The sequence below is a fragment of the Ursus maritimus genome (assembly GCF_017311325.1).
Source record: "Ursus maritimus isolate PB19 chromosome X unlocalized genomic scaffold, ASM1731132v1 scaffold_X1, whole genome shotgun sequence".
In the NCBI taxonomy this organism is placed as follows: Eukaryota; Metazoa; Chordata; class Mammalia; order Carnivora; family Ursidae; genus Ursus; species Ursus maritimus.
Genome location: NW_024423319.1, coordinates 1,326,147 through 1,353,203, shown reverse-complemented (window position 1 = coordinate 1,353,203; position 27,057 = coordinate 1,326,147). Strand labels below are relative to the sequence as shown.

At 57.5% G+C, this 27,057-nt stretch overlaps 4 protein-coding genes and 1 long non-coding RNA gene across 6 annotated transcripts in view; 2 read left to right on the top strand and 3 right to left on the bottom strand.

Annotated features, from left to right (window-relative positions):
• LOC103679684 (plexin-A3) overlaps positions 1-5,353 on the top strand; it is a 27,641-nt gene extending 22,288 nt beyond the window's left edge. The window contains exons 25-32 of the mRNA XM_040626535.1: positions 2,537-2,683; positions 2,772-2,931; positions 3,088-3,191; positions 3,430-3,526; positions 3,813-4,003; positions 4,330-4,499; positions 4,848-5,060; positions 5,248-5,353. Of these exons, the coding sequence (XP_040482469.1) occupies positions 2,537-2,683; positions 2,772-2,931; positions 3,088-3,191; positions 3,430-3,526; positions 3,813-4,003; positions 4,330-4,499; positions 4,848-5,060; positions 5,248-5,353 (1,188 nt within the window). The remainder of the gene's footprint in view (positions 1-2,536; positions 2,684-2,771; positions 2,932-3,087; positions 3,192-3,429; positions 3,527-3,812; positions 4,004-4,329; positions 4,500-4,847; positions 5,061-5,247) is intronic.
• A 4,672-nt stretch (positions 5,354-10,025) lies between these two features.
• On the bottom strand, positions 10,026-11,496 carry LAGE3 (L antigen family member 3). The gene is made up of 3 exons (XM_040639339.1): positions 11,280-11,496; positions 10,650-10,778; positions 10,026-10,372 (listed from the first exon to the last, which is right to left on the bottom strand). The coding sequence occupies exons 1-3, from the start codon at positions 11,462-11,464 to the stop codon at positions 10,258-10,260; spliced, it is 429 nt and encodes a 142-aa protein (XP_040495273.1). The 5' UTR covers positions 11,465-11,496; the 3' UTR covers positions 10,026-10,257.
• Positions 11,497-20,099: 8,603 nt separating this feature from the next.
• Positions 20,100-21,217, bottom strand: UBL4A (ubiquitin like 4A). The gene is made up of 4 exons (XM_040626735.1): positions 21,058-21,217; positions 20,808-20,913; positions 20,399-20,613; positions 20,100-20,283 (listed from the first exon to the last, which is right to left on the bottom strand). Exons 1-4 carry the CDS (start codon positions 21,103-21,105, stop codon positions 20,173-20,175), a joined length of 480 nt encoding a protein of 159 aa, XP_040482669.1. The 5' UTR covers positions 21,106-21,217; the 3' UTR covers positions 20,100-20,172.
• Positions 21,218-21,271: 54 nt separating this feature from the next.
• LOC121102006 lies at positions 21,272-21,946 on the top strand. Its single transcript, XR_005833994.1, has 2 exons — positions 21,272-21,412; positions 21,521-21,946. It is a non-coding gene; the product is annotated as an uncharacterized LOC121102006 (long non-coding RNA).
• Positions 21,850-25,729, bottom strand: SLC10A3 (solute carrier family 10 member 3). Of its 2 annotated transcripts, none has more exons than XM_040626727.1 (2): positions 25,627-25,729; positions 21,850-23,651 (listed from the first exon to the last, which is right to left on the bottom strand). In XM_040626727.1, exon 2 carries the CDS (start codon positions 23,511-23,513, stop codon positions 22,080-22,082), a length of 1,434 nt encoding a protein of 477 aa, XP_040482661.1. In that variant the 5' UTR covers positions 23,514-23,651; positions 25,627-25,729; the 3' UTR covers positions 21,850-22,079. The 2 variants fall into 2 exon arrangements, with proteins under 2 accessions (XP_040482661.1, XP_040482657.1); XM_040626723.1 differs by lacking the exon at positions 25,627-25,729 and adding an exon at positions 24,921-25,305.
• Positions 25,730-27,057: the final 1,328 nt, after the last annotated feature.

Genomic DNA, 27,057 nt, shown 5'->3' with positions numbered 1-27,057 from the left:
TCGGGGCCCAGCGTCCGGGGGCACAAGACTCACCATCTCGGGGAGCTCTCTGGATGCCGGCAGCAAGGTCACCGTGACCGTGAGAGATGGCGAGTGCCAGTTTGTGAGGTGGGCAGGGCCCTGCCAGCCTCAGCCTGGGCACTGGGTAGGGGGCCACAAGGGCAGGGTGGGTCATGGCCCTGGGCAGCCTGCCCTAAGCGCCCCGCTTGCCAATGTAGGAGAGATGCCGAAGCAATCGTGTGTATCTCACCCGTGTCCACCCTGGGCCCCAGCCAGGCCCCGATCACCCTGGCCATCGACCGTGCCAACATCTCCAGTCCTGGAGTCCTCTACACCTATACCCAGGACCCCACTGTCACGCGCCTTGAGCCCACCTGGAGCATAATCAAGTAAGACCCTAGGAAAAACGGGGAGCCTGGCCAGCATTGATGAGGGTCAGGGACTCTGTCCCTGAGCTCCCATCCGGGGGCCTTGCCTGGTCACTGGAGCCTTGGGCATCAAGTTACACATCCTGAGAGCCTGAGCCCTCATTGCCAGAGGGGGCAGGGTCCTCCCACCAACACAGCCCCTGGCATTCACCCAGTGCCCCAGGTGGAGGAGGCCCTCGGCTCCCCAGCAGCCTTGATAACTCTCCAGGGCCAGGCTGAGGGCAGTGGGAGAGGGAGCCTGAGGCCCCCTCCCCCCACTGCCCCCAGCGGAAGCACTGCCATCACTGTGAGCGGGACCCACCTACTGACAGTCCAGGAGCCCCGGGTCCGGGCCAAGTACCGAGGCATCGAGACCACCAACGTGAGTGCCAGCCACTGTGGCCTTGCTCCTTCCCAGCTGCCCCGACCCTGCCCCTGCTCCACCCCTGCCCCCTGTGGCCTCACGTGTCAGGTTGCCCTCCCATTGTCCCCACAGACGTGCCAGGTGATCAACGACACTGCCATGCTATGTAAGGCCCCTGGCATCTTCCTGGGACGGCCCCAGCCTCAGGCCCAGGGCGAACACCCCGACGAGTTTGGCTTTCTGCTGGATCACGTACAGACAGCCCGCTCCCTCAACCGGTCCTCCTTTACTTACTACCCTGACCCCAGCTTTGAGCCACTTGGGCCCGCTGGTGTCCTGGATGTCAAACCTGGCTCCCATGTAGTGTTGAAGGTACGAGTGGGGTACAGGGACCAAGAGAGGTAGGGAGGTGGGGAACCCTGGCTGTGACCGTGTCCTCCACCCACAGGGCAAGAATCTGATCCCTGCGGCGGCTGGCAGCTCCCGCCTCAACTACACAGTGCTGATTGGGGGCCAGCCGTGCGCTCTCACTGTCTCCGATACGCAGCTCCTGTGTGACTCACCTAGCCAGACTGGCCGGCAGCCTGTCATGGTGGGTGGGGGGTGGGGGGGCTGCCGGGGGTGGGGGGGTGGGCATGGGGGTGAGCTCACAGCGGCCTTGTCCCCGCAGGTACTGGTAGGCGGCCTGGAGTTCTGGCTGGGTACCCTGCACATCACGGCTGAGCGGGCACTGAGCCTGCCAGCCTTGGTGGGCCTGGCAGCAGGCGGCGGACTCTTGCTGCTGGCCATCACTGCCGTGCTGGTTGCCTATAAGCGCAAGACCCAGGATGCGGACCGCACGCTCAAGCGGCTTCAGCTGCAGATGGACAGTCTGGAGTCCCGCGTGGCTCTGGAGTGCAAGGAAGGTGCCTGGGACGAGGCTGCGGTGCAGGGCGGGCGGGCCGGGGGGCCTCTCCCCCGCTCTGCTCACTCTTTCTCCCCACCCCTGCACAGCCTTCGCTGAGCTGCAGACGGATATCAATGAGCTGACGAACCACATGGACGGCGTGCAGATCCCGTTCCTGGACTACCGGACCTACGCTGTGCGCCTGCTCTTCCCAGGCATTGAGGCCCATCCAGTGCTCAGGGAACTGGATGTGAGTCCCCCGCCCTTGCCTGCCCACTCCTCATCCCCTGTGGGGCCACCCCACTCTCTGAGACGGGAGGGGCGGTCCTCTGCCTTCAGGGCCGGGTCCCAGCTGGGTGGGCCTCTGATATCCAGCCCATCACCGTCGGACACAGTGCTGTGCGGCACGAGGTCCACCATGCCTCGGGCCGTGAGGTGGGCCTGGGAGCCTCGGCTTTGTCCGTGTGCCGTGGGCCTCTCCAGTCAGGCTCTGGCGAGTGGGGTGCTGGAGCACAGGCAGGGGGCTGGGGGCCCACTGAGGCCTGAACTGGGGGAGGCTTCAGGGAGGAGTCCACTGGCCTTGGTCTTATTTGGCATAAACCTGGCGCGGCCACATGGCGTTTTTCTCCGTGTGCTCCCGGCCCTCCCGGTTGAGGCCACACTAGGATTTTCACTTCGAAGTTCACAGGGGCAGCCGGTGTGTTGTTAACCTCTTTATCGTCTTGCACCGTCTCCATGGGGCTCTGAAACCAAGGTTCTGCTTGCCTCTCTCGTTGTGGGAAGCGTGCACAGAGCTGCACCAGAAGCGGGGGGCAGAGGGTGGAGCGGAGGTGAAGCGGGTGTCCTGGACACAGCCTGACGCCCACCTGCCTGCTGCAGGAGTGTGCCGGGGAGCCACTTTTCCTGCTCTACTGCGCCATCAAGCAACAGATGGAGAAGGGCCCCATCGACGCCATCACAGGCGAGGCCCGCTACTCCCTGAGCGAGGACAAGCTCATTCGGCAGCAGATCGACTATAAGACACTGGTAAGCTGGGGGCCGGGTGGGCAGTGCTCCAGGCATGAGGGGAAGAAGCCTCAGCCAGGACCCACCCTGTGGCTCCCCTCACCCTCAGACCCTGCACTGTGTGTTCCCGGAAAGCGAGGGCAGCGTTCAGGTCCCAGTGAAGGTTCTCAACTGTGACAGCATCACCCAAGCCAAAGATAAGCTGCTGGATGCTGTGTACAAGGGCATCCCATACTCCCAGCGCCCCAAAGCTGAGGACATGGACCTAGGTGACGTGCCCATTCCTTTCCTCCTGCTCCCCACCCTGTGGCCACATTACATTGGCTGGCATTCACACCCCCACTTGGGCTCTGTCCTCTGAGGGGAGCGGGTCCAGGGACTGGGGGACTCCGACCAGGACCTCAAAGGCTGTCTGTGGCCTGCAGAATGGCGTCAGGGCCGCATGGCCCGCATCATCCTCCAGGATGAAGATGTCACCACCAAGATCGAGTGTGACTGGAAGAGGGTCAACTCGTTGGCCCACTACCAGGTGAGGGGCTGGGGGCCCACTCATCCCCAGGACCACCTAGGAGCCATGGCCCTGCCCTGAGAACACAGGATCTGGGGCACTGACTCCTCCTTTCTCTTGCCCCTGCATCCATGGTCCCTCCTCAGCGAGCCCTGGGTGCCTCCGCACGTGCGCGCTGCAGGGTTGGGGTGGGCAGTGGCTCAGACCCCTTGGCTCTTCAGCCTCCTGCACTGCCTCCCTCTGTCTCTGGGGTTTCCAGGTGACAGATGGTTCCTTGGTGGCACTGGTGCCCAAACAAGTGTCAGCCTATAACATGGCCAACTCCTTCACCTTTACTCGCTCCCTCAGCCGCTACGGTAGGTGCCTTCAGTGTTGTGGCCTTTGCTGGCCTGTTGCCTTTCAAGGTTGTGTCAGCCATCATGGGGAGCCCCTCTCTGAATGGCCAGCTTGCTTCTGGTGGCCTCCCCAGGCCTTGCCCTTGGGAGGCCTCCAGTTTCGTAGAGCCTAGAGGTGGGGGTGGGCCGGTGAGAGCAGGCAGGCTCCCCTTAGCCTATTGGGCTCCCAGAACATAGGGGGGCAAGAGCCGTGCGATGGCCGGCATGGCCCCACTGCCCTAAGGGGCATACCTGTCCTCGGCCTCAGAGAGCTTGCTGCGCACAGCCAGTAGCCCCGACAGCCTCCGTTCTCGGGCACCCATGATCACGCCCGACCAGGAAACTGGCACCAAGCTGTGGCACCTGGTGAAAAACCACGACCACGCCGACCATCGTGAGGGGGACCGTGGCAGCAAGATGGTCTCAGAGATCTACCTGACGCGACTGCTGGCCACCAAGGTGTGGGCCTGCTGTGAGCCACTCTGGCCTCAATCCAGACAACTTGTAACCTGGCCTTGGCCCTGTGGTTGACCTGGCCTGCCCTGGGTTGGTGGCGGTGGGGGGGGAGGTGGCAGGGAGGGCACGGGATCGTTCATATCCAGTGGGCCTTTCTCAAGGCCTTTGTTTCAGGAACTCGCAGCCTGAGGTTGAGGCTGGGCTTGTCTTAAGTGAGGTCCTTGCAGGGAAGCCCTGCCCATTGCCGAGTCCCTCTGTCCCCCCGTTCTGCTACGGGGACATCCCGGCCTGGCCCCCTCACAGACTGTGCTCTTGCCAAATCCCCGCAGGGTACGCTGCAGAAGTTTGTGGATGACCTCTTTGAGACCGTGTTCAGCACGGCCCACCGGGGATCGGCCCTGCCCCTGGCCATCAAGTACATGTTCGACTTCCTGGACGAACAGGCTGACCAGCGCCAGATCAGTGACCCTGATGTGCGCCATACCTGGAAGAGCAACTGGTACTGCCTTGTGCTGGGGACGGGCGGATGGAAGGGACCGCGCGGGGAGGGCGACTGATGGGGGCTGCAGTGGGGCCACCACGCAGAGAGGGGGAGTGAGTGTGAGTCTGGACATGGGCTCTGCTGGACATGTGGGATGCTGGTCACGGGGCTCGCACAGAGCCACAGATGGGGTGGCTGTGGCGGGGGGCGAGGTGCGGTGAGGACGGAAGGCTGTTGATTCATATTTCTCACTGCATGAAAGCTGGCAGAAACTTAAAGAAAAGACCACTAAGCTCAGTATGTCACCCTGGCTGCCTGTGGGAGCAGCGGCAGGAGGGGGCTTCAGGCGCTCGTTCCTCTGTCCAGCCTGCCCCTGCGCTTCTGGGTGAATGTGATCAAGAACCCGCAGTTCGTGTTCGACATCCACAAGAGCAGCATCACGGACGCCTGCCTGTCCGTGGTGGCCCAGACCTTCATGGACTCCTGCTCCACGTCTGAGCATCGCCTGGGCAAGGACTCGCCCTCCAACAAGCTGCTCTACGCCAAGGACATCCCCAACTACAAGAGCTGGGTGGAGAGGTGGGCCCTGCCCTGCTGCCCCATGCCGGTGGGGAGGAGAAGCAGCGCTGGGTGGCCCAGGGAGCTTGCTTTCCCCTCGCCTTCCCTGGGCCATGTCGGCTTTAGGAAAAGCCCAGAGAATGGCCTGAGAGCCAGGGCAGGGGCTTTGACAGCTCCTGCCTTTGTGACCTACTCAGGATTCCAACAGGTACTACCGGGACATTGCAAAGATGGCGTCCATTAGCGACCAGGACATGGATGCCTACCTGGTAGAGCAGTCCCGTCTCCATGCCAGTGACTTCACCATACACTAAGAGCGCTCAGTGAGCTCTACTTCTATGTCACTGCGTACCGCCAGGAGGTAATGCACAGTCCCTGAGCCCCCAGTTGTTAGGCCCCCGACCATGCACTTGGTGGCAAAGGCACGGGGCTAGGGCGAGTGAAGGGTGCTGCGGGTGGTGGAGGGGACAGAGGGGCATGGAGCCCATCTCTTAGATTGCTCATGATGACTCTGCCTAACCACCCCCAGGCTAGCACAGGTGATACTTTCTGAAATGCTGGGGATTTGAGGGACCTAGGACCAGCAGGGGCCAGAGAACAAAGTTCTGGGTTGGGCAAAAGTAGAGGTCTAGGGAAGGGATGCTGAAGGGGGTAGGTAGGGCCCAGAGTGTTGAGGCCAGAAGGTAGGCAGAGCTAGCCTGCCTTATAGGGCCATGGTATTTGTGATGTAGCCTCAGGGAGGCTGGGAACATAGAAGGGTGGACTTGATGATGTATTATTTTTGGAAATACGAATCTGTGAACTAGGACAGGGCCCTGAAAGCCCTGGGCCTGCATGAGCTCACCAAGGGCGGCCGAGAGCGGGTGCAGGGGGAGAAGCGGCCCCACGGCACCGAGCCCTGGGGCCTGGGACACTCGGAGGTGGTAGAGAAGAGGAGCCGGCAGCGGAGACTGAGGGAGGGCGGCCAGAGGGCTGGGAGGGACCCCAAGAGCGCAGGTGCGGGGCGACCTCCTGGAACCGGAATAAGCACGCGCACACGCACGCATGCGCACACCGGGAGGGTGGTCAGGGAGGAGGGGTGATGGGCTCCGCCGGGTGCTGTTGACCGCCGAGGAGGAGGAGGCCCCAACGAATCGCTGCGCTGGCAACGAGCTCCTGGACACCCGCACAAGAGAGGTGCGCGTGTGGTGCGGGTGTTGGGGGTTCGGAGGATGGGGAACTCGGGGACGGCAAGTCCAGGCCGGCCGCTCTCGGGAGGGAGCTGCCCTCTGGCCCTGGGGAGGAGGAGCAGAAGGGGTGGAGGAGACTGGCCTGAGGCGGGGTCCCAGGGGAGGACTGCAGCTCCTCCCACGTGCCCAGGGCCCCCAGGGAGGAAGGGGGTGCGCTGGGAGGCGCCAGGGAGGAAGAGCTCAAGCTGGGGAGGAGGGCTTTGCCCAGAAGGAACCGCCCCTCCTCGCCAACCCCGCTCCCGGTGGGGAACCCTCCTCCCCCAGGTTCTCACCGCTCTGGACCGAGATGCCTCTTGTCGGAAGCATTGCAAGTTGCGACAAAAACTGGAACAGATCATCAGCCTCGTGTCCAGCAGCTAAGTGTGGCGGAACCGGTGAGGAGGAAGGGGCGTCTCAGTCCTGAGCTGTCCTCCCGGGCTGAGCCCTGGATCGGGAGGGGAGGAGGGGGAGGGCGCGGGGGCGGGGCCGGGGGTCACCGGGCCAGTCTGCCCCGGCACACCTGGGCTTCATTAGTGCCTTCCTCTGGGCCCTGCCTGGGGGCAGGGGTGACAGGAGCAAGCCCCCGACCCCCGGCAGCAGCAATAGCCCTGGCCTCCTGCCCTCCTGCCCTCCTGCCCAGGTGTTGTGGCAGCCCCTGCCCTCCTTGCTATTTATACCCCCAACCACGTATTTATTTAATTTATCTCCACCTCGGCCTCTCCGTCTGTAACTGTGTGTCCCTTCTCTGGGATGTTGTCGGCCCCGCGCTCCTTCTCTCCTGGGGTCGTCCCGGCTCCTCTGTGACATCGCCAGCCTTGGCCTAGCCTCTGGCACCTCCCCCATGCCGCGGCTGGCCCCGCCCATTCCGAGGAGGGGGTCTCGGCACCAGCAGCAGCGCTTGTGGGTGGGATGGAGGGAGGGTGACGCTCCCCAAGCCGCCCTCGGACTGTGGCTGTGCCGAGGGGTCTCCCCGCAGCTGGGCCACAGCATCCCCTCCAAGCGTCTCGGGAGTCGGACTGTCCCTTTTCCCAGGGCCCTGTTCTGAGCGCCTGGAGAACTCTAACCAGGCTCGTGCCAGGGCCTGACCTGGGCCTGGAGACTCTGGAACTCTCCTCCTCCCGGCCCTACGGCCAGACTTCCTCCGTGTTGTCTGCACTTGCCCCGGACCCCTCACCCTCCGCTGCCCTGCCCTGCGCCTGCCCTGAGTGGCCTGGCCAAGGCGGCCGTGCCTTACTCCTTTGTTCTTCTTCCTCCTCGGAGGGATCTGGCCCCGCCTCGTGGTCCCGAAAACCCACTTCTCTCCTCTTCTTTTGGCATGAGCTTTTTGTTGTCGTTGTTCATGTAGTTTTTTTCCTCATTAAATGTTGGGAACGTGGAGTGCGGGCGTGGCTTTGTCCTTGGGGCAGGTGGGCCGTGGGTGAACAGGGAAGCTGCTGGGGGACAGGCTGTCGGGCTCAGGACTCTGGATGAGCGGGAGGAAGAGTAACTCGCTGCAGGGGTCCTGAGGATCTGAGGAGCTCCCGGGCGGTGTCCAGTCCGTCCGTCCTCAGCAAACGCTGGTGGCTCAGCCTTCAAGATATAATCCGAATCTGTTCCCTTCTCCCCACCCCCGCTGCCCCCAGCCTGGTCCCAGCTACCCCCGGCTCTCGCCTGGATGCCAGTCTCCCCACTTCTGTTCCACCTGCCCTCATCCTCTTCTCAACGCAGCAGGCACTGGGAACCTGAGAAGCGGAAAGGTGGATCTTGTCCCACTCTGTGCAGAACTCCCCAGTGTCATCAGAGGCACCCAAACTCCTTCCTATCTGACAACTCTTTACTGCCCCAGCTGCATCTCCATCCTGATGCACCTACCTACTTCTTACCCCCAACCCCCCCCCCCACACACACCTGTTAAAGTCACGCACGCAGGTGGGGAGGAAGTGGGATGCAATTTTAAATGGGGTGGCCAGGAATGATATGTGAGGGAGCCAGGTGGAGCCCCGGGGGAAGAGGGTTCCAGACAGGAAAGAGCCAGTGAGAGGGCCCTGAGGCAAGTGTGGGCCTGGCGTGTTTCAGAAAGGGGAGGAGGCCAGCGTGGCTGGCTCAGAGGGAGCAAGGTGGAGAGGAGAGGGGAGGAGGCCAGAGAAGATGGGGGGTGGGGGGGAGGCCCGGGTCACGTCCCACTTTGTAGGCCACTGTAAAGGGCTTTGTCTTGGTCTCTGAGTGAGAGGGGAGCCCACGGAGGGTTTGGAATAGAGGAGTTGTGTGACCTGACTTGGGTGTTAGCGCAGCCTGGCAACTTCAGCAGTCAGTGGACTGTGGTGGTGGTTACAAAACTCCTGGACCTGCACACCTAAGAAGGGAGAGCTTTACAGGGTGGAAATTAGATCTCACTAAACCTGACTTCAAACACAAGTAAACAAAAAGGAGAGGTAAAGAGTAAAGAGAAAGCTGCTTGAGCCAGGATAAGGCTTCAAGCCCAGACAAAGGGAAGTGCTGGGATAAGTGCTGTGCAGGCGGGTGGAAGAGAGAACGGAGGCCGAGGAAGAAGGTTTCAGAATATTACCATTGTGAGGTTACAGAAACTAAGCCAATCAAAGACCAAACAGGGCAATTTTTAACCTTGGGGGAAAAAGAAACCCCAAGTGAATAGAATGAACCATTTTAAGAGAATGAAGAAGGAAAGCAAAGTGGATAGTGGTATAAAAGAGCGAAATTCTCATCTATCAATCAAGAAAGTCTTAAAAACGATTTTTAAGGGGCGCCTGGGTGGCTCTGTCTGTTGAGTGTTCAACTCTTGGTTTTGGCTCAGGTTGTCATCTCAGGATCCAGAGATCAAGCCCCACGTTGGGCTCCGCGTTCAGCTCAGAGTCTGCTTGAGATTCTCCTCTTCCTCTGCCCCCCCCAACTTGTGCATGTGTTCTTTCTCCAAAATAAATAAATAAAATCTTTAACAAAGTGATTTTTAAAAAGGAAGAAAGAAAGAGAGAGACCCTTGGTGTAGCCACTACACTGTCCCCTCTCTCTTGCTCTCTCTGAAATAAATAAATAAATAAATAAATAAATAAATAAATAAAATCTTTTAAAAGAATAGTAAATAGGGACGCCAGGGTGGCTCAGTTGGTTAAGAGTCTGCCTTGGGCTCACGTCATGATCTTGGGATTCTGGGATACAGTCCCGCATCCGGCTTCCTTGCTCAGTGGGGAGCCTGCTTCTCCCTCTACCTACCTCTCCCCCTGCTTGTGGTCTCTGACAAATAAACAAACAAAATCTTTTAAAGAAATAGAAAAAATAAAACAGTAAATATTTAACCAAATAATTCTACCTCTTTCAACCTATCGTAAGGAAACATCATTCCTGAAAAGATTTATATACAAGAATTCCACCGAATCACTACCTCTAATCAGGCAAAAAGCTACAGAGAATTTAAATGTTCAGTAATTACATTATAATGCATCTTTCATCCATTCGAGAATGTTTTCAGAGTTTTTACAGTAAAGGAAAAGTTCACATTTGATGGGGAAAATATCAGATGTGCAAAACATGCAAAATATTACACCTTACTTATTATTGTCCATATAGTAATATAAACACAAGGATAAAACTAAGGACACATTCCGACATGCCACGAGCCCTTGATAGTGAAGGACAGAACCTGCGTTCTTCCACTTCCTAAACTGTCTTCAGTCACCTTCCGGCCCTTGAGTATCTACATCCCAGAAACTCCCCTGCCACCTGAGGACAAACGGAAGATTCTCCGGACGTGGTGCCACAATGGAAAAGAAACTCAGGCAGGGAATAGCAAAGCTCAGTTTTATTTTCTGCAGTAACAAACACTTAAGCAGCAAACAAAACAAATGGACCCTGAGTGCCCTAGGGCCAGTACCGGCAAAAGAATAGGCCCCCCTAACACAATGGCAGCTGCTACTACAGGAATCACTGCCCTGGGAAGGACGCGCTGCGCTGCTTAGGAAGGGACACGAGGTTAGACCTTAGCCCCCTAACCTTAGCCCCGTTTCCCCAGCCCAGGCTTAGCGGGAAACCGGGGGCCCAAAGCGCCACATGGTCCGCATCACCAGGGAAAGCTGGTCAAGAAAGCTGATGATGGAAATTCGGAGGAGGCGAGGATCTTCAGCTCTCCAGCGGCTGAGAGTGAGCAGAAAAGACAACCAAGTTGGAGGTGGAAGCTTCTCCCCTTCCTTGCTCCGCCACCTCTCCCCAAACCAGGCACCAATCCTGGGATGCCCATGTGCGCCCCCACCCTATACCCCCAGCCCAGGCTGCAGGCTCAGGCCGAGACTGCACCCTACCGTCCCTGGAAGTAACCCTTTATGGAGGGGTCTGTGTGTCTCCAGCAGAGCGCCCCTCCCCGGAGACCGGGCCTGTCACCTGCTGCCACCCCGCCGCCCCTTCCAGAACTTACATGTCCAGGACGCTGCCACTCACTGTGAGCTGCTTCTCAACAGCCCCTCTGTGGGGTTCGGCATCTGGGGCCAGGGACCCACAGGCGATCTCCGCCTCCAAGCGGGACGGGAAAGGCACGCAGAGGGCACTGGAGAAGATTCGCTTAAGGCACCATCCAAACGACTTTGTGCCTGCACCCCCCTTCTCAGGGCCCCCTGACTAGCCCCGACCCCTTCAGGACAGCTCCCACCCCCTCCCGGCCCTAATCACGCCCAGCCACCCCGCGACCTAACCCCCTCCCCCGCTCTCATTTCTTAACCTCCCCGGCCCCTCGAGGCCAACCTGGCCCATACCCGCCCCCCCTCACCCCCAGCAACCCGGTCATCCCCCAGCTCTCCCTCCTTCCTCCCCCGACCCATCCCTCTGAAGCCACCCCGTTCGCACCCTCCTCGCATCTCTTTGCCGCCCCCCCTCTGTGCTTGTTTCTCTCCCCCCCACACCAGCTCCGGGCCGCCCCCAGCCGCCGCCGGTTACCGCTGCCCCTCTCCCTGTCCGCCCCCTGGATGCCCGACCCTGCCGTCCCTCTGCACCCGCCGGCGCCGACATCCAGCCGCCGGCCCAGGCCCCGCTGTCCGCTCGGGTAGGATACAATACGTGTATTCGGCTTTCCGGCCTTCCCGCCGCCTCCGCGGCGTCTCTCCCTGGCCCCGGGACGTGCTGTGGGCGCGAGACAGGCCGGGGCCTGCGGGCGGCACAAGCAGCCGCCGCGGCCACCCTGGCCGTCATCGTCCGCACCTTCCGTCCCGCCGCCGCCGCCGCCGCTGCCGCCGGCATGGCAGTCGCGCCCCGCCCCGCCTCCGACCCCGCCCTCTGAGCGCAGCTCCATCCGCACTTCCTCTCCGACTGCGAAGGCGGCGGGGGAACTGTCGCTTCCTCCCGAAGCTCCGCCCCTCGCGCGGACCCCGCCCTCCCCGCGCACGCGCAAACTGGCCCGTGGCGGGGAGGCTGCCGGGCGCGTGGCCGCTTCTCGCCAAACCGACCCTGAGGACCCGCCGGGAAACCTCGGCTCCCTCCAGCTGCGTTGCCACTCAGAGCTCGGCGCGACCCCAGGGCGCCTGCGCAAACGGGCTCTTCGTGAGGCCGCCAGGCCTGTGGTCGCTTCCCGCCCAGTCGGCCTTTCCGCCCTTGGGCCCTGTGAGACCCTCATGGCTGCCTAGGCAATGAGCGCTTCCCGCAGCTCAGCTCCTTCTCACGCCATGCACCTCGGGCTCCCCCGGAGTGCTCTGGCGCTAACAGCGCGCATCGCCCCCTACTGCTCGCCCCCTACCGTGTGATTTCTGCAGGGCCAGTCTGGTCGCCGCCGCCACCGCCGCCCATTCCATAATACTATGATTAGTCCTTGAGTGAACCTATGTTCTAGGTGATAACTTCATGCCCTGCGTCTCAGTCCTCCCTCTCCTTTAGGTGGTTCAGGATGGCTAGAGGGGGCTGGAGTTGTGTATTTCCTTCCCCCAGGCCACTAGGCTCTGCTAAAACCCAGGCAGGTCAGGCTGTGGTCAAATAGTTTCTCTGTGAGCAAGACCTTATTAAGATCAGAATAGTATGGTCTATGTCACAGTGGTTACCTTTTCATTCCCCTGCTAGAAGCATGAGAGGACTCTTTCTCCAATATTCACTGTAAGGACCTGGTAGAGCTCCTTGAGGTAAAGCTACAAAATGTGGGTGTGCCCTAACTTGCTGTGCTCCCTGCGGTCCCACACTGAGCCTCCAGGAATTTGGTCAACTACATTCTCAGGTTTTTCTCCTTGGTGCTGGAGACCGCGCCCCTAATGCCCAGCCAATGAACCTCTCTCTCAATGAAGCTCCGCCCTCAGAACTCGGTGTGTGATCCCAGTGCGCCTGCGCAAACGCGACCCAGGAGGCTGCTGGCGTGCTCGGTCACCACGTACGACCCTGCGGCCCGGCCCCGGCTTCCGGGAGACCCTCATGGCTGCGCGGGCAAGTGAGCACGCCTCACGAAACACTGCCCCTACAGCGAGACTTGACCTCCATCGCACCTCCGCAAACTCCGCTGCTCAGCTCGACCGCCCCCCGCCCTCTACCACTGTCCAAGACGTCGTGTGAGGCCACCAGACTCGTGGCCTGTTGCCCGCCGTGTCTCTTCCTTGGGTTCAATGCCCCCAAGACGCGCGCGCGGCTCGACGTCCTGGCAGCGGTTCGGGGATGGGAGATGGGAGAGAGCCCACGAGGGATACTGGGCTGCCCCCCGCCCCCATCGCCAGTACAGGTGGAGAACCCAAAGTGGCCTTCACAGGGGGCGCCCCCCGAGATGAGCGGATCAGATCTGCGTTTTGGAAAGATCACGAAATGGCTCCTGTGGGAGGGCAAGCCTGCCAGCCCGCGGAGCTGCGCGGAGGCCGGGAGAGACATGATAGCCACTGGAATTCAAGTAGTGGCCGTGGAAAACGGGACTCGTGTCCTAGATGAAAAACCAGAATGCAACACGGAAGTCACTAAAATCCCAACTTAGTGAGCTACTGTGTAGATGCACAGAAATCCTGCAACAATACCCCGAAGTGTAAATACCCATTATCGCCGTGTGGCGGCATTGTGGGGCATTTTTATTTCCTTTGGGGGGGGGTTTCTTCCCCCAAAAGGCTGACAGTGACTTTACGTCACATTTCAGTTTTTCTTTTATTTTTTAAGTAGTCTCTACACCCAACGTGGGGCAAAAACTCATGTCCGCCAGACCAAGAGTGGCATGCTCTACCGACTGAACCAGCCAGCCCAGGCACCCCCATAATCAAAAAGGAGTTTTTAAAGTGACATGCGATTTCCATTGTGGAATGTTGTGTTAGTTTTCTGTGTTCCTTCTTTGGTAATCATAAGGAAGGACATAAAACTTAACTATATCATCAAATCCTGCTGGATCTCCCCTCAAAACAGATCCTAAATCAGACTTCTTTCCCTCTCCATTGCTAGTTCTGAGTGAAAGCCACCATCTGTCCAATTCCTTCAACAGCTTCCTGACTGGTTTTCTACTATACTTGTTCCTCTACAGCTTGTTCTCCACACAACAGAATTACCTCTTAATTTTTTATATAAATCATATCACATCACTTCCCTGCTTAAAATCCTAAAATGATTTTCCATTGCCCTTGGAATCATATCTAAACTCCTTGATGTAGCTTATAAAAACTCTGTGTGGGGGCATCTGGGTGGCTCAGTTGGTTAAGTGGCCAACTCTTGGTTTTAGCTCAGGTTAGGATCGTGAGATCCAACCCAGCGTCTGGCTCCATGCAAAGTCTGCTTGAGATTTTCTGATTCTCTCCCTCTGCCCTTCCGCCCTCTCAAAAATGAATAAATAAATCTTCAAAAAACCCGAGCATTGTGTGACCTGACCTCCCAGCTTGTCCATCCTGTACCCTTGCCTGTCTGCTCCCTCATTCTCTGCAGCCTGTGGGGCCTTCTCTTTGCTCCTGACGAAGGCTGGACTGCCCCCACCCCTTTGCATTGATTCTTCTGTTTGGGAGACTGTCCACAAACTTTCCCATGGTTGGCTCCTCCTTCCCATTAGGATCTTGGCTCCAGTGTCACCTTTGAAAGGCCTTCTGGGTCACCAATCCAACATACTACCCCCAGGCACCATTCATCACATTTGCCCAGTCTACTGCATTGCATTTATCATAATCTGAAATGATAATCTTGTTTTCTTTACGTTTATAACATTTGTATATCTTTCTGGTACCCCCTCCCCCCTTTTTTGGTTCTCTGCAGTTTTCTTGTTAAGATTTATTTATTTATTTTGGAGAGAGCATGAACAGAGGGAGCCACAGAGGGAGAGAGAGAAGCAGACTCCCTGCTGAGCTGGGAGCCCGATGCGGGGCTTGATGCCAAGACCCTGAGATCATGATCTGAGCGGAAATCAACAGTATCAAGGGTCAGATGCTTGACCAGTCGACTAAGCCATCCAGGCACCCCCATCAGTGCAATTTCTATAGTACGATGTTTGCTGCTTGTTTAATGAAAGAGAGTATTAAGTAAGTACAAAAGTCATCACTCTCTGGACCCAGCAGTCCCGCCTATAGGCAGTTACTTCACAAATATGGAACAACATATGCAGAAACTCATTCACTGTAATATAATTGGTCCTAGAAAACTATTGGACCCAATATACATGCTCATCAGCAGGGAACTGGTGAAATCAACTATGGTACATTCTCACAATAGTCCTAAGTAGCAGTCAAAAAAGAAGGAAAATCCCCAGTGAAAAATGAAATGATTTCCAGGATATATTGTTGTGTAAAAAAAAGCAAAGTGCAAAGGACACACACATACTCTCTCTCTCTCACAGACACACATGCTTATTAGGAAAAAAAAGGAAGGAGAAACCTGAAATTAGTGAAAATAGTCATCTATAGGGGGTTGAGATGGTGTGGGATTTCTTGGATCATACCATTTTGTGTAGTTTTGACTTTGAATAAGAAGTACATTTGAAAGTTAAAAAAATCAAGTGTGGAAACTGAATAAAACCAAAACCAAATGAAAACAAACAAACAAAACAAAACAAATGAGCCTAAGTGCACATCCAAATGATAACAAAACCACATAGAGAAAATAATTCAGGTGACTTTTAACTCAGCTTTCTGCTTGTATATCCCTGCATGGGATACATTCTAAGGACAAAAGAACTAAATAAAAAATAATAAAATACAAAATAACCTGGAGCATTTTATAGTGCCAAAAAGTAAGGAAGTGCTTGAAACACAAAAGGATGAGGTATGCCTGCGGGACATGGGCGCCACACAGAAAGCAGCACAGCTAGAGCAATGTGATCATCCGCAAGGATATTAGACCTTTCAGAGAGGAGTATCGCTGGGAGGGGGGCATCAGGGATGGTGCTGGAGTGCTGGCAGTGTTCTATATTTCGATGTGGAGGGGACAGATACATGGGTATATTTACTTTAAAAATCCATTGAGCTGTACACTGATGATCAATGCATGTTACCCCCCAAAACAATATTCTTGGATTCTAAGTCATTGACTAAAAAACCCCGATGCATCTACCATGATAATCAAGACAAGAGAGCAGGTAAAAAGGAAAGCTCTTTAAAGAGAAATGCTGCCAACTGATAATTGCAGAAAGCAAGCGAGGATCGGCAAACCGCCATCTTGAAGCCATCAGTGCAATTCGTTCAGGCAAGGATCACACATGTGTGGTAAAACACTAGACAGAGGTTGTTGGGGAATAAGACAGTCACGTGGTCTCAAGGTATTACCCCAGACGACTTGTGCTTTAGGAAAGGAAAATGCAACTTAGAGGCGTGTCAGACACGACCTTGACCATGTGACCAAACTGAGCCTCCCCAACAGTGGGACAGCCTGATCCCAATGCCTCTTGAGGCTGTTGGAGGGGGGAGGGGAAAGGAGATAGCAATTTGTCAAAGCACTTAAGCTGAAACTAATGAGGAAGGAATCAGGAAAATCTACAGTCTGGAACATTCTACAAGGCAAGTGCTCTGGATTCTTTAAAAAATATTGTTGCTTGGGACACCTGGGTGGCTCAGTCGGTGAAGCGTCTGCCTTCGACTCAGGTCACGGTCACAGGGTCCTGAGGTCAAGTCCCACATCGGGCTCCTTGCTCAGCGGGGAGTCTGCTTCTCCCTTTGCCTGCCCCTCTGCCTGCTGCTCCCCTGCTTGTGCGCGCTCTCTCTGATAAGTAAATAAATAAAAATATTGTTGCCTGATTGCCTGGAGAAGGGAGAGTTTTGAGAGACACAGGGGGCCTCCTGCTTCCTGTTGTTAAAAGTCCGGGGGAGTGCTATAGCCATTCACTGCGGCAGGCTGTGGAGAAAATGTGCTCACTGAGGGGGTGATGTAAGCTCCGCAAGGGAAGGAGTGTGTCTTCCAGTGCCCGCGTTGCCAGCATTTGGGACACGGTGGGCGCTCAGTGAACGTGTACTGAAGGAATGAATGAGGTGTCTGCAGGAAGGCCAGGATCTGTCTCAGTCGCTCTAGACATGTGGCCTGGAGCTCAGGAAAGAGGGCCAGGAGTAAAGCACAGAGATGGGAATGAAGGTGGACAAGCTCCCTTGGGAAGTGACAGAAAGAGGAGTGGTCTGGGGACAGGGCCCTGCAGCCCCCCCACATTAAGAGGTAGGGTATGTGGGGGCAAAGAACCAGCAAAGGAGCTAGAGAAGGAGTGAATACCTGAGAGGGGCATGCAGACAGGACGGTTCCCCAGGAGCCCTGGCGGTGAGCAAGGGTGGTTGTCTCTCCTGCAGGCTTTTCAGGGCCCCAAGGTCTGGAGCTGGCTACAACTGTCATATGTACTCCTGGGAGCGCCTGGCCCGGCTAAGCTGCACCCCTGTTGAACCTATCAGAGCTGGCAAGGCCCAGTTTTAGCCAGGCCTGAAGGTGCCAGCAAATTGTGGGGACAGCCTATTTGCTTCGGTACCTCCAATTCAATGAGCCCCACCCCAAAGCAAATGCTGCTCTGAGTCTGCCCCTCCTCCTGTGTGCCCTTTGGGAAATGGCACCACAAGCATCTCATTCCAGGAGCCAGACCACTTCTGAGAGGCCCCTTCAGCTGGGCCCTTCACTCATCCTGTTGTCTCCTGGTATCATTACAATTAACAGCAGGGCCCATAAGGTGCACCATGTCCCTGGGGGTAGGGACTGTCCCGAGGCCCCTCCCCAAGGGGCAGGCAGTGGGCCTCAGGGATCCACAGTGGCCAGGGCACAAAGGGTAGCAGGGGGGTCAGTACCTACCTCCTGGGTGGACACTTGGTTCAGAGAGGTTAAATATTCCAGCCCCTGTTGAAAATCACAGCATTCGGAGCCTGCAGGCGTACGAGGGACTGCACCTAGACTCTAGGGGCAAAGGCAGGATGCAGCCTATGGCTGTTCCATCTTCACGTGGAGTTCCTGGTCTCCTCTCCTGACAGCACAGGCCCCTTTCCCCTGGGCCTCCCACTCCCAGCCTTGCAGCATCCTTTCCCCTCCTGTCTTCCCTCCCTTGCCTACCCATCCCTGCCCAGCCACACCTACACACTTCTGCACAGACAAGCTTCCAGAATGTGGGGTCCCCAGTCACTGTCACCACCTTCTCCCTTCCCCACCCTACAGCCACTTCTTGCTCACCAACATCACCAACGACCTTCTTGTTACTAATGCCTCTTGAAGCACATCACTTCATCAGCTGAGCAGTACCAGACACACCCCCCTTTCTGGAAGGGTGTTCTTGGCTTCTCATACTGACCTTTCCCTGTGGTCTAGCGTCAGGAAGCTCCTTGGCCTTTACCATGTCTCCAGTTGGTAAAATGCGTCAAGTTGCAGTCCTCTCTTCTCTGTTCATGCTACACTCCCTGGGAAGCTACCTCATCTGTCCTCAGAGATTCTAGAATATCCTATCCACACCTAACTCCTGATCGTCATGGTAGAAGGCTGCACAGGGCTCTGGAATTAGATTGGGCCAGGGTTCCAGTCAACTCTTCCATCAGGCTCCCACCATACACCCTGAAGATCTCATTGCTGCCTCCATGTCCATCTTGCTTTCTAGGCTGAGGTCCTGATCCCCATGTCCAAGTGTCCACTGGATGGCTCCTAATCACCAGAGGGTTCTTGTCACTCCTGAGCCAGGAGGCGCTGGCACAAGGGACTCAACGACCATCTCTACGGTCTGTCTGAAATGCACATCTGTGTCACTCCCCTGGAGTGGACAACTGCTGCTTGGGGCCACCATTTAGCCCTGACTTTTGTAGAGAATCCCCCTCTCCCTCCCACCCATGGGTATCCAGGGGGCTGGCCTCCCACCACCCATCCCACTGCTGCCCAAAATGATTGGAGCGTGACCTGATTCTGACCAATAAAAGGACAGAATTTATTTGCTGGGGGCATCAGAGAAAGAAGCTACACTACAGGGCGAGAAGGTGCTCCTTGCTGGTTGTGAACAGAAATTCAGTGGAAACTGCAAGCAGCCACCTTCTGATCCTGAGGCAATGGCCTGGGATAGAGCAGACACTTCAGGGTGCAAAGGGGAGATAGGAAGAGACTGGGTATTTGGCAAAATTGTCCATCTACTGCCAATACCCCTGAACTTCTCAGTTTTATAAACCAGTGTTTCCTTTATCGTTTAAACCAATTTCTTTTATGGTTAAACCAATTATTGGAAACCAAAAGCAGCCTGGCTAATATAATTCCTTTTAGATAAGAGTCAGTCTCACATTCACCTTTAATGGGATTCAAAATTTCAACAAAATTTCCTGACTCAAAATAAAATGAAAGCATTGGTAAGTATCACGTGAGCTGCCAGACCATACCAGCTCCTGAGCGGGCCCTGCTGTTTGATACTTCCAGCTCTCAGGCGGAGCCAGGGACTTCTTTCTGCTCTTCAAAGGGTTTGCCCATTGGGCCTCTGTCTTCCCAGCCTGGGGACCCAGCATTCACCCCATGAGGTCCAAGCAGGAGGGCAACTTCCTTCTAGCCTTGACCGCCCTAGGTATCCTCCGCCAAGGAGCAGGTGCCTAGTGACCTCTAGTGCCCACACACCAGGCAAGGTGGGAGATCAGTGCCACCAGCCCATGCTTCTACCCCTCCCCAGCACTCTGAGGGTTCCTCTCAGGCAGTGAGGGGTGTGCAGAGTAAAAGGCCCTGTATCCATGTGGCAGGGGAAGGATCCACTTCTACACCGTGGGTGAACACAGGGTGTGGGGGCTGGGCCAAGGCTGAATGACCTCAAGTCAGTCACCTGTCATCCCTAAGAAGTGAGACATGCCCATGTCCAGGAGGAGACAAGCAGAGGGAGTACCCAAAGAGCTGCTGCGTGAAGGGCCAGGCCATCGCATCTCTGAGCACAGGGGGAGAGCTGCAGCTGGGGCTGCGTCAGGATGAAGGAAATGGAGTTTTCAAGAGTGGCCCCCATTGTGCAGAGTTAACAACTAGTGACCGACATGGCACAGGGACTTGCCTGAGGGCATACCGCAGAGGTCCCCAACTCCCCGACCTGCTTTTCCTTGTCGAGTGCACACTGGCTGCAGCAGCTGAGGGGGCCCCAGGGCTGGCTGTCACTTGGCCTCCTGCCAATGCCCTGAACCTGTCAGAGGTCAGGTGACAGGACTGGGCTGCAGGGGCCAGTTGCTTCCCCTTTCAGGCCTAAAGAGGAGTTTCTGGAGGGTTTATTCTCAGTGGGCTAAACATGATAGGCCAAAGTCCATCCCTTGGAGCCCATCCAAACAGCCCCTTTTTTCCTTTGTACCCTGAGACATTTCTAGAAGCTGGCTGCACTCAGATGCTGGCTTTCCCACTTCACTCCTAGGTGCCTCGTTGTCTTACTTTTTGTCTGAGGCGTGGGAGCAAACCCATATCAAGTGCTGTGAGCTGTGCCTGGCACCTAGCAAGAACCAGGTATGGATACCCAGGTACCTGCCAGCTGTGATGATGATGAGGATGATGATGATGATGAGCCAAATTGCAACAGGAGAACGTTTAATGCTACATGCAGCTTGTAGCCTGGCCGGGCTCCTCCCCACACTCTGAGAATCCTATTTGGAGAACCCCTTCTCCATAGCTTCAGTCACTTCAGGGTGCAGAAAGCGGCTAGCCAAGCGTTCGATGTCATCCAGTGCCAGGCGGTTCAGGGACCTCTCATAATCCTAAGGAGAGAAGGCCAGAAGGATTCAGGAGGTGCCAGTTGGGGTTACCCTATGACAGAGGCAGGGGATGGGAGCCTCTGGGCTGGGAGTGGATGTCCTGGGCTACCCTTCTCACCCTCTGTAGCTGATCCAGGACTCTGCTGGCGTCTGCAGCACTGAAGTGGCGGGCCAAGACTTTGGAGATCAGCTGCCAGGCTGGTGCTGGTGGTGGTGGGGCCTCCGCCAGTCTCCGGGCAGTGCTTTCTTCCAGTAACACCTTCTCCAGAGGTTTGACCACTAGGTTGAGCTTGGAATTGGGCCCAACGCTGTAATCGGAGAGTCTTTTCCCATCTGCCAAAGAGAGATTGATGGAGTCATTACTCACAGCGCAGCTCTGCACCATCTGTCTGAGGAGGGTTCAGTCACCTCCCTGAGGGTAGAGTGGCCAGCATCCCCATCCATCACACTCCTTCCCGGGCTCGGCCTAGACACTCCGTCCCCTGAATTCCTGCAGGGCTCCCTGGGCGTCTCCTCTTCCCGGGTACCTGCCAGGGCCTTGCCCTTGAACAGCAGCCGCTGCTGGCGCACAGGGACGTTGAGCTTCTCAGAGACCAGATGTTTCAGCGTGGACACCGGCTCGTCCTCCGACACCTGGCCGGGCCGAGGGTACGAGGCAGGGGCTGAGTCCGCGGCCCCCGCCGAGGGCGGCTCTCCCGGCCTCCCCATCCCCGCCCTCGGCCCGGCCCATCCCTGCGCCCAGGGGGTGGTGAGTGCGCGGGGGGCCGGCGACGCTACCTGCAGGCTGCACTCGCGGCCCTGGAGCGCTTTCACTGTCAGCTGCATGGCGGCCGCGGTGGCGTCCACTGCGGCGGGCGCGCACCCCAACGGCCCCCCGCTGCGCGCCACCGCCCCGGGCGCGCACCGGAACCGCCCGCCGCCACCGGAAGCAGCGAGAGGGGCGCGCCCCGGCCCCGCCCCCTTCCCGCCCCGCCCCGCCCCGCGCGGCCCGGCCCACCCCCGTCGGCCCCGGAGGAGTCACCTTGGAGTCCCGCCTCGGGAACGCACAGGAACCGCGCGGACTGACAGATTGCCCTATGGCGACGGTACCTGGAAGCCCGCCACGAGAGGGAGGAGCAGCGAGTTGGGCCAGGTTGGCTTCATGTGGGAGCTGGGGCTCGGGGGGAGGGAGGGCCGGCAGTACGGTCGCCCCCAGCGGACTGGTGGGACAAGTCATGCAAACCCCTATTCTCTCGCTCAGGAGTCCACGTAATGGCCCAGCGCTGTCAAGCTGCCCGAGGGCCTTCTGCCTCCTCTTCTCTAGCCTGGCTGCAGAAAGTCAACTGAGCTTGAGAGCTGGCTGGGGAGCCCGGCCTCTGCCCTCATCCTCCCACTCTCATTCTAGAACAGTAGGGCCCACCTCTCACAAACAGGGGATGCATGGGGAAGGAGGGTTGAGACAGAAAGTCTGTGCAGAGGTCACCATTGTCACCCAAGCCAGTCCTCTACCCTGGCCCACATCTACCCAGCCACACCCTTCCTACCCACCCCCAGGCCCCTAAGGGCAAAGACTGGAAGGCACCCAGGCTTGCTTCTCTCTTTTATTGAAATATATTTTCTGAGCAGTGCCCACCTACCTAACTCAGCATGGCCTCTTTGGCACTGAAAGCTGGAGAATAAAAAACCAGTAAAAAAAATAAGCCTGGATTTTTTTCTGAGTGCATAGTGCATGAGAGCTGAAGGCCTTTGGTACACAAAAACTGTGGGGACAGTGGGTGGAGGGTGGGGGCAAAGGGTGGTGAAAGCTTGACCCAGGGGCCTCAGGGGACTGGGCACAGGCTGCTATAGATGAAGTGGCCAATGACCAAGGCCAGCATTTCTGAGGTGCCACTTAGTGCTACAATGAAGGGGGCCTGGGAGGCGTAGTCTGCTTGAAGGCGACGAAGGGACAACTGTAGCATGGCCAAGGCCAGCAGGCTGTTCTGTACCCCTACCTCAATGCTGACTGTCCGCCGCTGGGCCACTGGCAGCTTCAGACATGTGGCCAGGCAGTAGCCCACCAGGAGGCCAACCAGGGGCACTGTGAGGCCCACCAGCACGATGGGCAGCCTGACGCCTGCCAGGATGAAGACCCCCATGCGGTAGGCCAGGAAGAGGCCACCCAGGAGAAGCACAAAGCTGAAGGGCTTGATGACCTGCAGCAGCAACTGGGAGAATTTGGGGAGCTTGGACTTGATCACCACGCCTGCTGCTATGGGGATAGCGATGAACAGCAGGGTCCCCAGGATCTTGGAGATGGGCACGTGAAGTGTTTCATGGATGCTTAGCAGGCGGCTGTAGATGGCTGAGGACAATGGCAGGAAACCGGTGGCAGCCACTGTTGAAATGAAAGTCATGGAGATGGCCAGGGTAACGTCTCCTCCAAGGAGGAGGCTGAAGAGGTAGCTCCCCCCGCCGCCGGGCGACGAGCAGGTGATGATGAGGCCTAGAGCCAGGGCCTTGGGCAGCATGAAGACCTTGGCCATCAGGAAAGCATAGAAGGGCATGACCAGGAACTGGCCTAGGAGGCCCAGCAGCATGGGCTGGGGGCTCTGCAGGAGCCCCTTCAGAACCTCAAGTTCTACTTTGCACCCAAATGAACACTTGTTGACAAAGATAAGAGGCAGGAGCAAGTAGAGTATTGGGTTCTCCGAGAAGTGGACCAGGTTGGTGCCAAGGGTGGTGGGGGTGTCTTCAGCAGGTGAGACCTTGATGCAGAAATCTCTCCGTTCCTCAATTAGCATGGGTGGGGCCTCATGGGGGTCCATGAGCTGGATGTGGAGTGGGGCTAGCCCAGGCAGGCCTGAGTGGATGCTGACCACAAAGCCGCCTCCACCGCCCCAGGTTATGGCACTCACATTCTTGATGGTCAACACCTCTGTGTCCAAGGAGGTGACTCTCAGCGTGGGGCCAGGGCCTGTCCTGTTGCCCTGGCCTGGGTACTGGCTCGAGATCACAATGATGCCCTCGCTCTCCTCTGGGAACTCAAACTCCATCACAGAGCCATCCCCAATGCTCAAATACTGGCCCCCTGTCAGTGGCACAGTATGGCCCAGAGCTGTGCTGAGGTTGGCACTGGCTCTTCCCCGGGCTCCCAAAGGTAGGCTGACAAGTAGCAAGGAAGCCCTGAGCATGCCTAGGGGGCCTGGACAACCTCCCCCCGCTCCTAGTCCAGGCCACCACCGGGAGCTGCCCCTGCCCTTCCTAAACACCATGGCTCCTCCCAGAGGACCGTGTGCCCACGCCCTCTGTGGCTTAGGAGAGCAGCCCCACTGGTGCCGTCGGGTTGTCCGGAGAAGGGCCCATGGGCCGGGCCTGGCCCTATGCTGTGCTCCTTGATGGCAGAGCTCTTCCTGAGGAGAGAAGAGACACAGAAAGGTGGCTGGTAAGGGTGAGCAGCTGTGAGTCCAGGAGCAAAGGGGATCTGAAAGCCCAGCAGAGCCCCTGGCCCTAAACCCAGGAACAGAAAGGCAATGCCTAGCATTGGCCCCTGAGTGCCATTTGGCTGTCTCCTTCCCCAGCATACCTGCCTCAGGTTTCCCATCCCTCACTCAGAGGGGCCACCTACAGATAGGAGTTCCCTTTCAGATTGCTGATACCTGCTGCTTTCCCTGGCCTTTTCCAACACAGTGAACATGCAGAAATGTCCTGATACCAAGGGATCTGGGAGAGCCACCCCCAACACCTATTCCCCACGGGCTTCGAGACACAGACACAGAGGGGCCAGAGTGACACCGCACCCAGGAGGAAATCTCTGAAAGGCTGCATGAGGATGGTAAGGAGGCAAGCCTGCTGAGAGCTAGTGCTGAAACACTGGCTTCGGTCAGATCTGAGAGGCCAACAGGGTGTTTGAGTGTCACTGGCCAGGCAGAAAGCAGCGGGCAAAGTAGCATGTGCAGTGAGTGGGTAACCAACTGGCCGAAGGCCTCAGGGGCTGACATCTACCACCGACATGCAGTTGTGAATGGTGCTGCTGTGGCTACCTGGCCTACCCTACCTGCCGACAGTGGTGAGGTGGGGTTCCTGGGGGCAGGGAGCAGGTCCTCTCTCCCTAGGGAAACTGCTAGAAGGGGGTCAGATAGGACCACGTGTTTGCTGGATGCTTTTCTTCCTCCTGTCAGAGCTCCCACTGCTCTGGCAGTCCCCAGAATTTCAACTCCTAGAAGCACTGTCACACCTGAGAGGCTCTGTTCAGAGTCCAGGGGCTCCTCCCCATGCCCACATGAGGCCCTACCAAAGCCTAGAACTTCCAGTGGGACTGTGAATGTTTCTGGGTGGGGGGAGGGTGCCTCAGGATAAAAGGTTTGACTGCTTCCACTTCTCAGTCTGGGCAGCCACCATCACCTGCTGGACCTGGGGCAACCAGGGTGGGGACACAGTGGTTATCCTCACTCCTGTTGGTTTCCTCACAGTGCCTCACTGCAGTGTTCCAGTCCTAGAAGAGGCCCTTGCCTCTCCAGATCCTATCAGTCTTTGGCCCTGTTCCCCCTCATCTGAAACTGGGGAGCAGGGGAAGTAGGGGGTGAAGGGCAGGTTAAGCAAAAAGCTCATTCATCCCTGGGACAGTTCCCCCCACCCCTGCATGCCATGGCCTCTGTTGGTTTGGAGTTTGGATCACTTACCCTGGAGGCCTTGGTCCAGCTTTGTATCCCACCGCTGAAGAGGGAGGCAGGAAAACCAGAGGGAGTATGAGAAGCAAAGCGGAGGGGAGTCACAGGGAAAAGATGACAGCACCCGGGACTGAAGCCACTGGGGTGGTGTGTGAACCAGTTCAGAAGGGAGAGGAGGCTAAGGACCATTCACCCTGTCCTTCCAGTACGGCTGGCAGCTTTGAGTCACTGCAAGAGGGCTCTGGCCCAGATCCCACACCACTTCTGCCTCAGGGGCTGGAGGAGTTTGAGTAGATGCACCCCAAGGCAGGGGAGGGAACCCTGGGCCGACCGCTTTTTCCACACCGGCCGTGTGTTCGGTGTTGAGGTAGTTGGCATTGCTGACCCGGGGCTCCTCTCTACCTCGGAGTGCGGAAGTTGCCGGGTTGGGCACAGAGCTCGAGCGCGAACCGAGGAGGGAGAGGCGCGCCGCCGCCGCCGCCGCCGCCGCCGGGCTCGCGCTGCCGTTCTGCAGTCGGCAGGCGGGCGAGCCACCTGGGCGGTCCCAGGATCGCGCAAGGGGCCCTCGCGCCCCTCCCAGACCCTGCGGCCGCGCCCGTCCCCGGCCGGCCCGGCCGCCCGAGCGAAAGACCGAGCGAGCGAGCGAGCGAACGAGCACGGAGCCGGGCCGGGGCCAGAGGCCGCCTTCCGCCCGCCCTTTCCGGCCCAAAGCTCTCACCTGCCGCCGAGGACCGGGAGCTCGGCGCCGGGGCCAGCGCCTGCCCCGCCGGCGGACGCCTGCGAGCTGGGGCCCTGGCCCCGCCCCCGCCCCGCCGAGGCTCCGCCCACCCCACCCCTCTGCGGTGGCCGGCTCGCCTCTCGCGACCGGGGCCGGTTCCGAGCGGATATGACGTATCTGGGAGCGACGAGTCGGCGCGGGCGCACACGGACCTGGATGCCTTCCGGGTCGTGGTTGTCCCACGCTGGGTCCCCCTCGAGCCGCGGGTCCGAGTCTTCTGTAGTTGCCGATGGCGCGACAGGCTCTGGGTAGGGGCGGTGGTCATGCCCAGTCTGCAGCCTCTGAGGGTAGTGGAACACAGGCTTAGCCGTTAGCACGGCTCAGTCGCCCGGGGGGGCTGCTGGTGGTGGTGGGAGCCCAGGGTCAGGCTCCGCCTAGTTCCACCTTCCTTCGTTCAAGCAATGACCGAGTGTCGGCTTCCAAACTGCGGGACCTCAGTGGGCTTGTCCGCCTTTCAAAACTATTTGGCGCCACTAGCAGGGTCTGAAGGCTTCACGGAAAGGGAGTGCAAACAGATGGCATAAGTTGGGCAAAGAGGTGGTGAGAGTGTAGAAAGGACATGGGGAGACAATACGCAAGTGCCAAGTCTAAGCGGATTTGCATGTTCTGAAAGGCTGCTGGGCAACTGCAATCAGTCCACCAGCAGGACAGTGGCTTCCCACTGCTCTGCAAAAACTTGTCACGGCCGTGATGGAGGCTAGTGGTCCTGAGTTACAGGTACTTGCCCACAGGAGGTGCTGAAGACACGATTGAGAATGTAAACAAATCAGCATCTGTATTTTAATTTTTCAGGCACATAACTTTAATAATAAAACTGTGTTAGTTTAAACTTAAATACATTTTACTTATTTCAAAATTGTACTTGTGTTTCATAAAGTTTGGATGGGTAGTGCATGTGTTATGTAAACAGATAAACACATGGTGGGGGTGTATGCTCGAGAGGGTTTGATGTATGTCAGTGATCAAAAACATTCAGAGGCCCTAGCTCTAGGCTATTCTTTAGCCTCATGTGTGTGTGTACTCCGTGTCTCAGAACATCCCACATACTGTCCCTCTCAAATGAGGTTGAGGGGGTCCTGACGGAAGCAGCCTGGCACAGGTGAGAGGCCTGCATTTGGCACAATGCTGCAATGAAGAGTGCAGTTTGCAAAAGGGCAGTGGGAGGTGGGGCTGTCTGCGGATGGGGTATTACCCGCCAGATGGAGAAGGGGAATGGGTCAGCCAGAAGAGCTGGGGAATGAAAACCTAAAAGACTTGTCCTTCCTGGAGGAAACCTGTGTTTTAATAATCCAACTAAATGGGAATCGGTGCCAGGGCTCAAGGGGAGTAAATGTAGTTAGAAGGCTGCTCCCCATTACTGTCAATCACTGC

Excerpts from the sequence above, each read along its gene's own strand:
- LAGE3 (XM_040639339.1), bottom strand. The coding sequence starts at position 11,464 with ATGCCGGCGGCAGCGGCGGCGGCGGCGGCGGGACGGAAGGTGCGGACG. Across the intron at positions 10,779-11,279 it reads GAAAGCCGAATACACGTATT|TGCCCTCTGCGTGCCTTTCC; the intron begins GTATCCTACCCG and ends AATCTTCTCCAG. Across the intron at positions 10,373-10,649 it reads AGTGGCAGCGTCCTGGACAT|CCGCTGGAGAGCTGAAGATC; the intron begins GTAAGTTCTGGA and ends GCTCACTCTCAG.
- UBL4A (XM_040626735.1), bottom strand. The coding sequence starts at position 21,105 with ATGCAGCTGACAGTGAAAGCGCTCCAGGGCCGCGAGTGCAGCCTGCAG. Across the intron at positions 20,914-21,057 it reads GCCGCGAGTGCAGCCTGCAG|GTGTCGGAGGACGAGCCGGT; the intron begins GTAGCGTCGCCG and ends CGGCCCGGCCAG. Across the intron at positions 20,284-20,398 it reads TCCTGGATCAGCTACAGAGG|GATTATGAGAGGTCCCTGAA; the intron begins GTGAGAAGGGTA and ends TTCTCTCCTTAG.
- SLC10A3 (XM_040626723.1), bottom strand. The coding sequence starts at position 25,097 with ATGGTCCTTAGCCTCCTCTCCCTTCTGAACTGGTTCACACACCACCCC. Across the intron at positions 23,652-24,920 it reads GCTGGACCAAGGCCTCCAGG|GAAGAGCTCTGCCATCAAGG; the intron begins GTAAGTGATCCA and ends TTCTCTCCTCAG.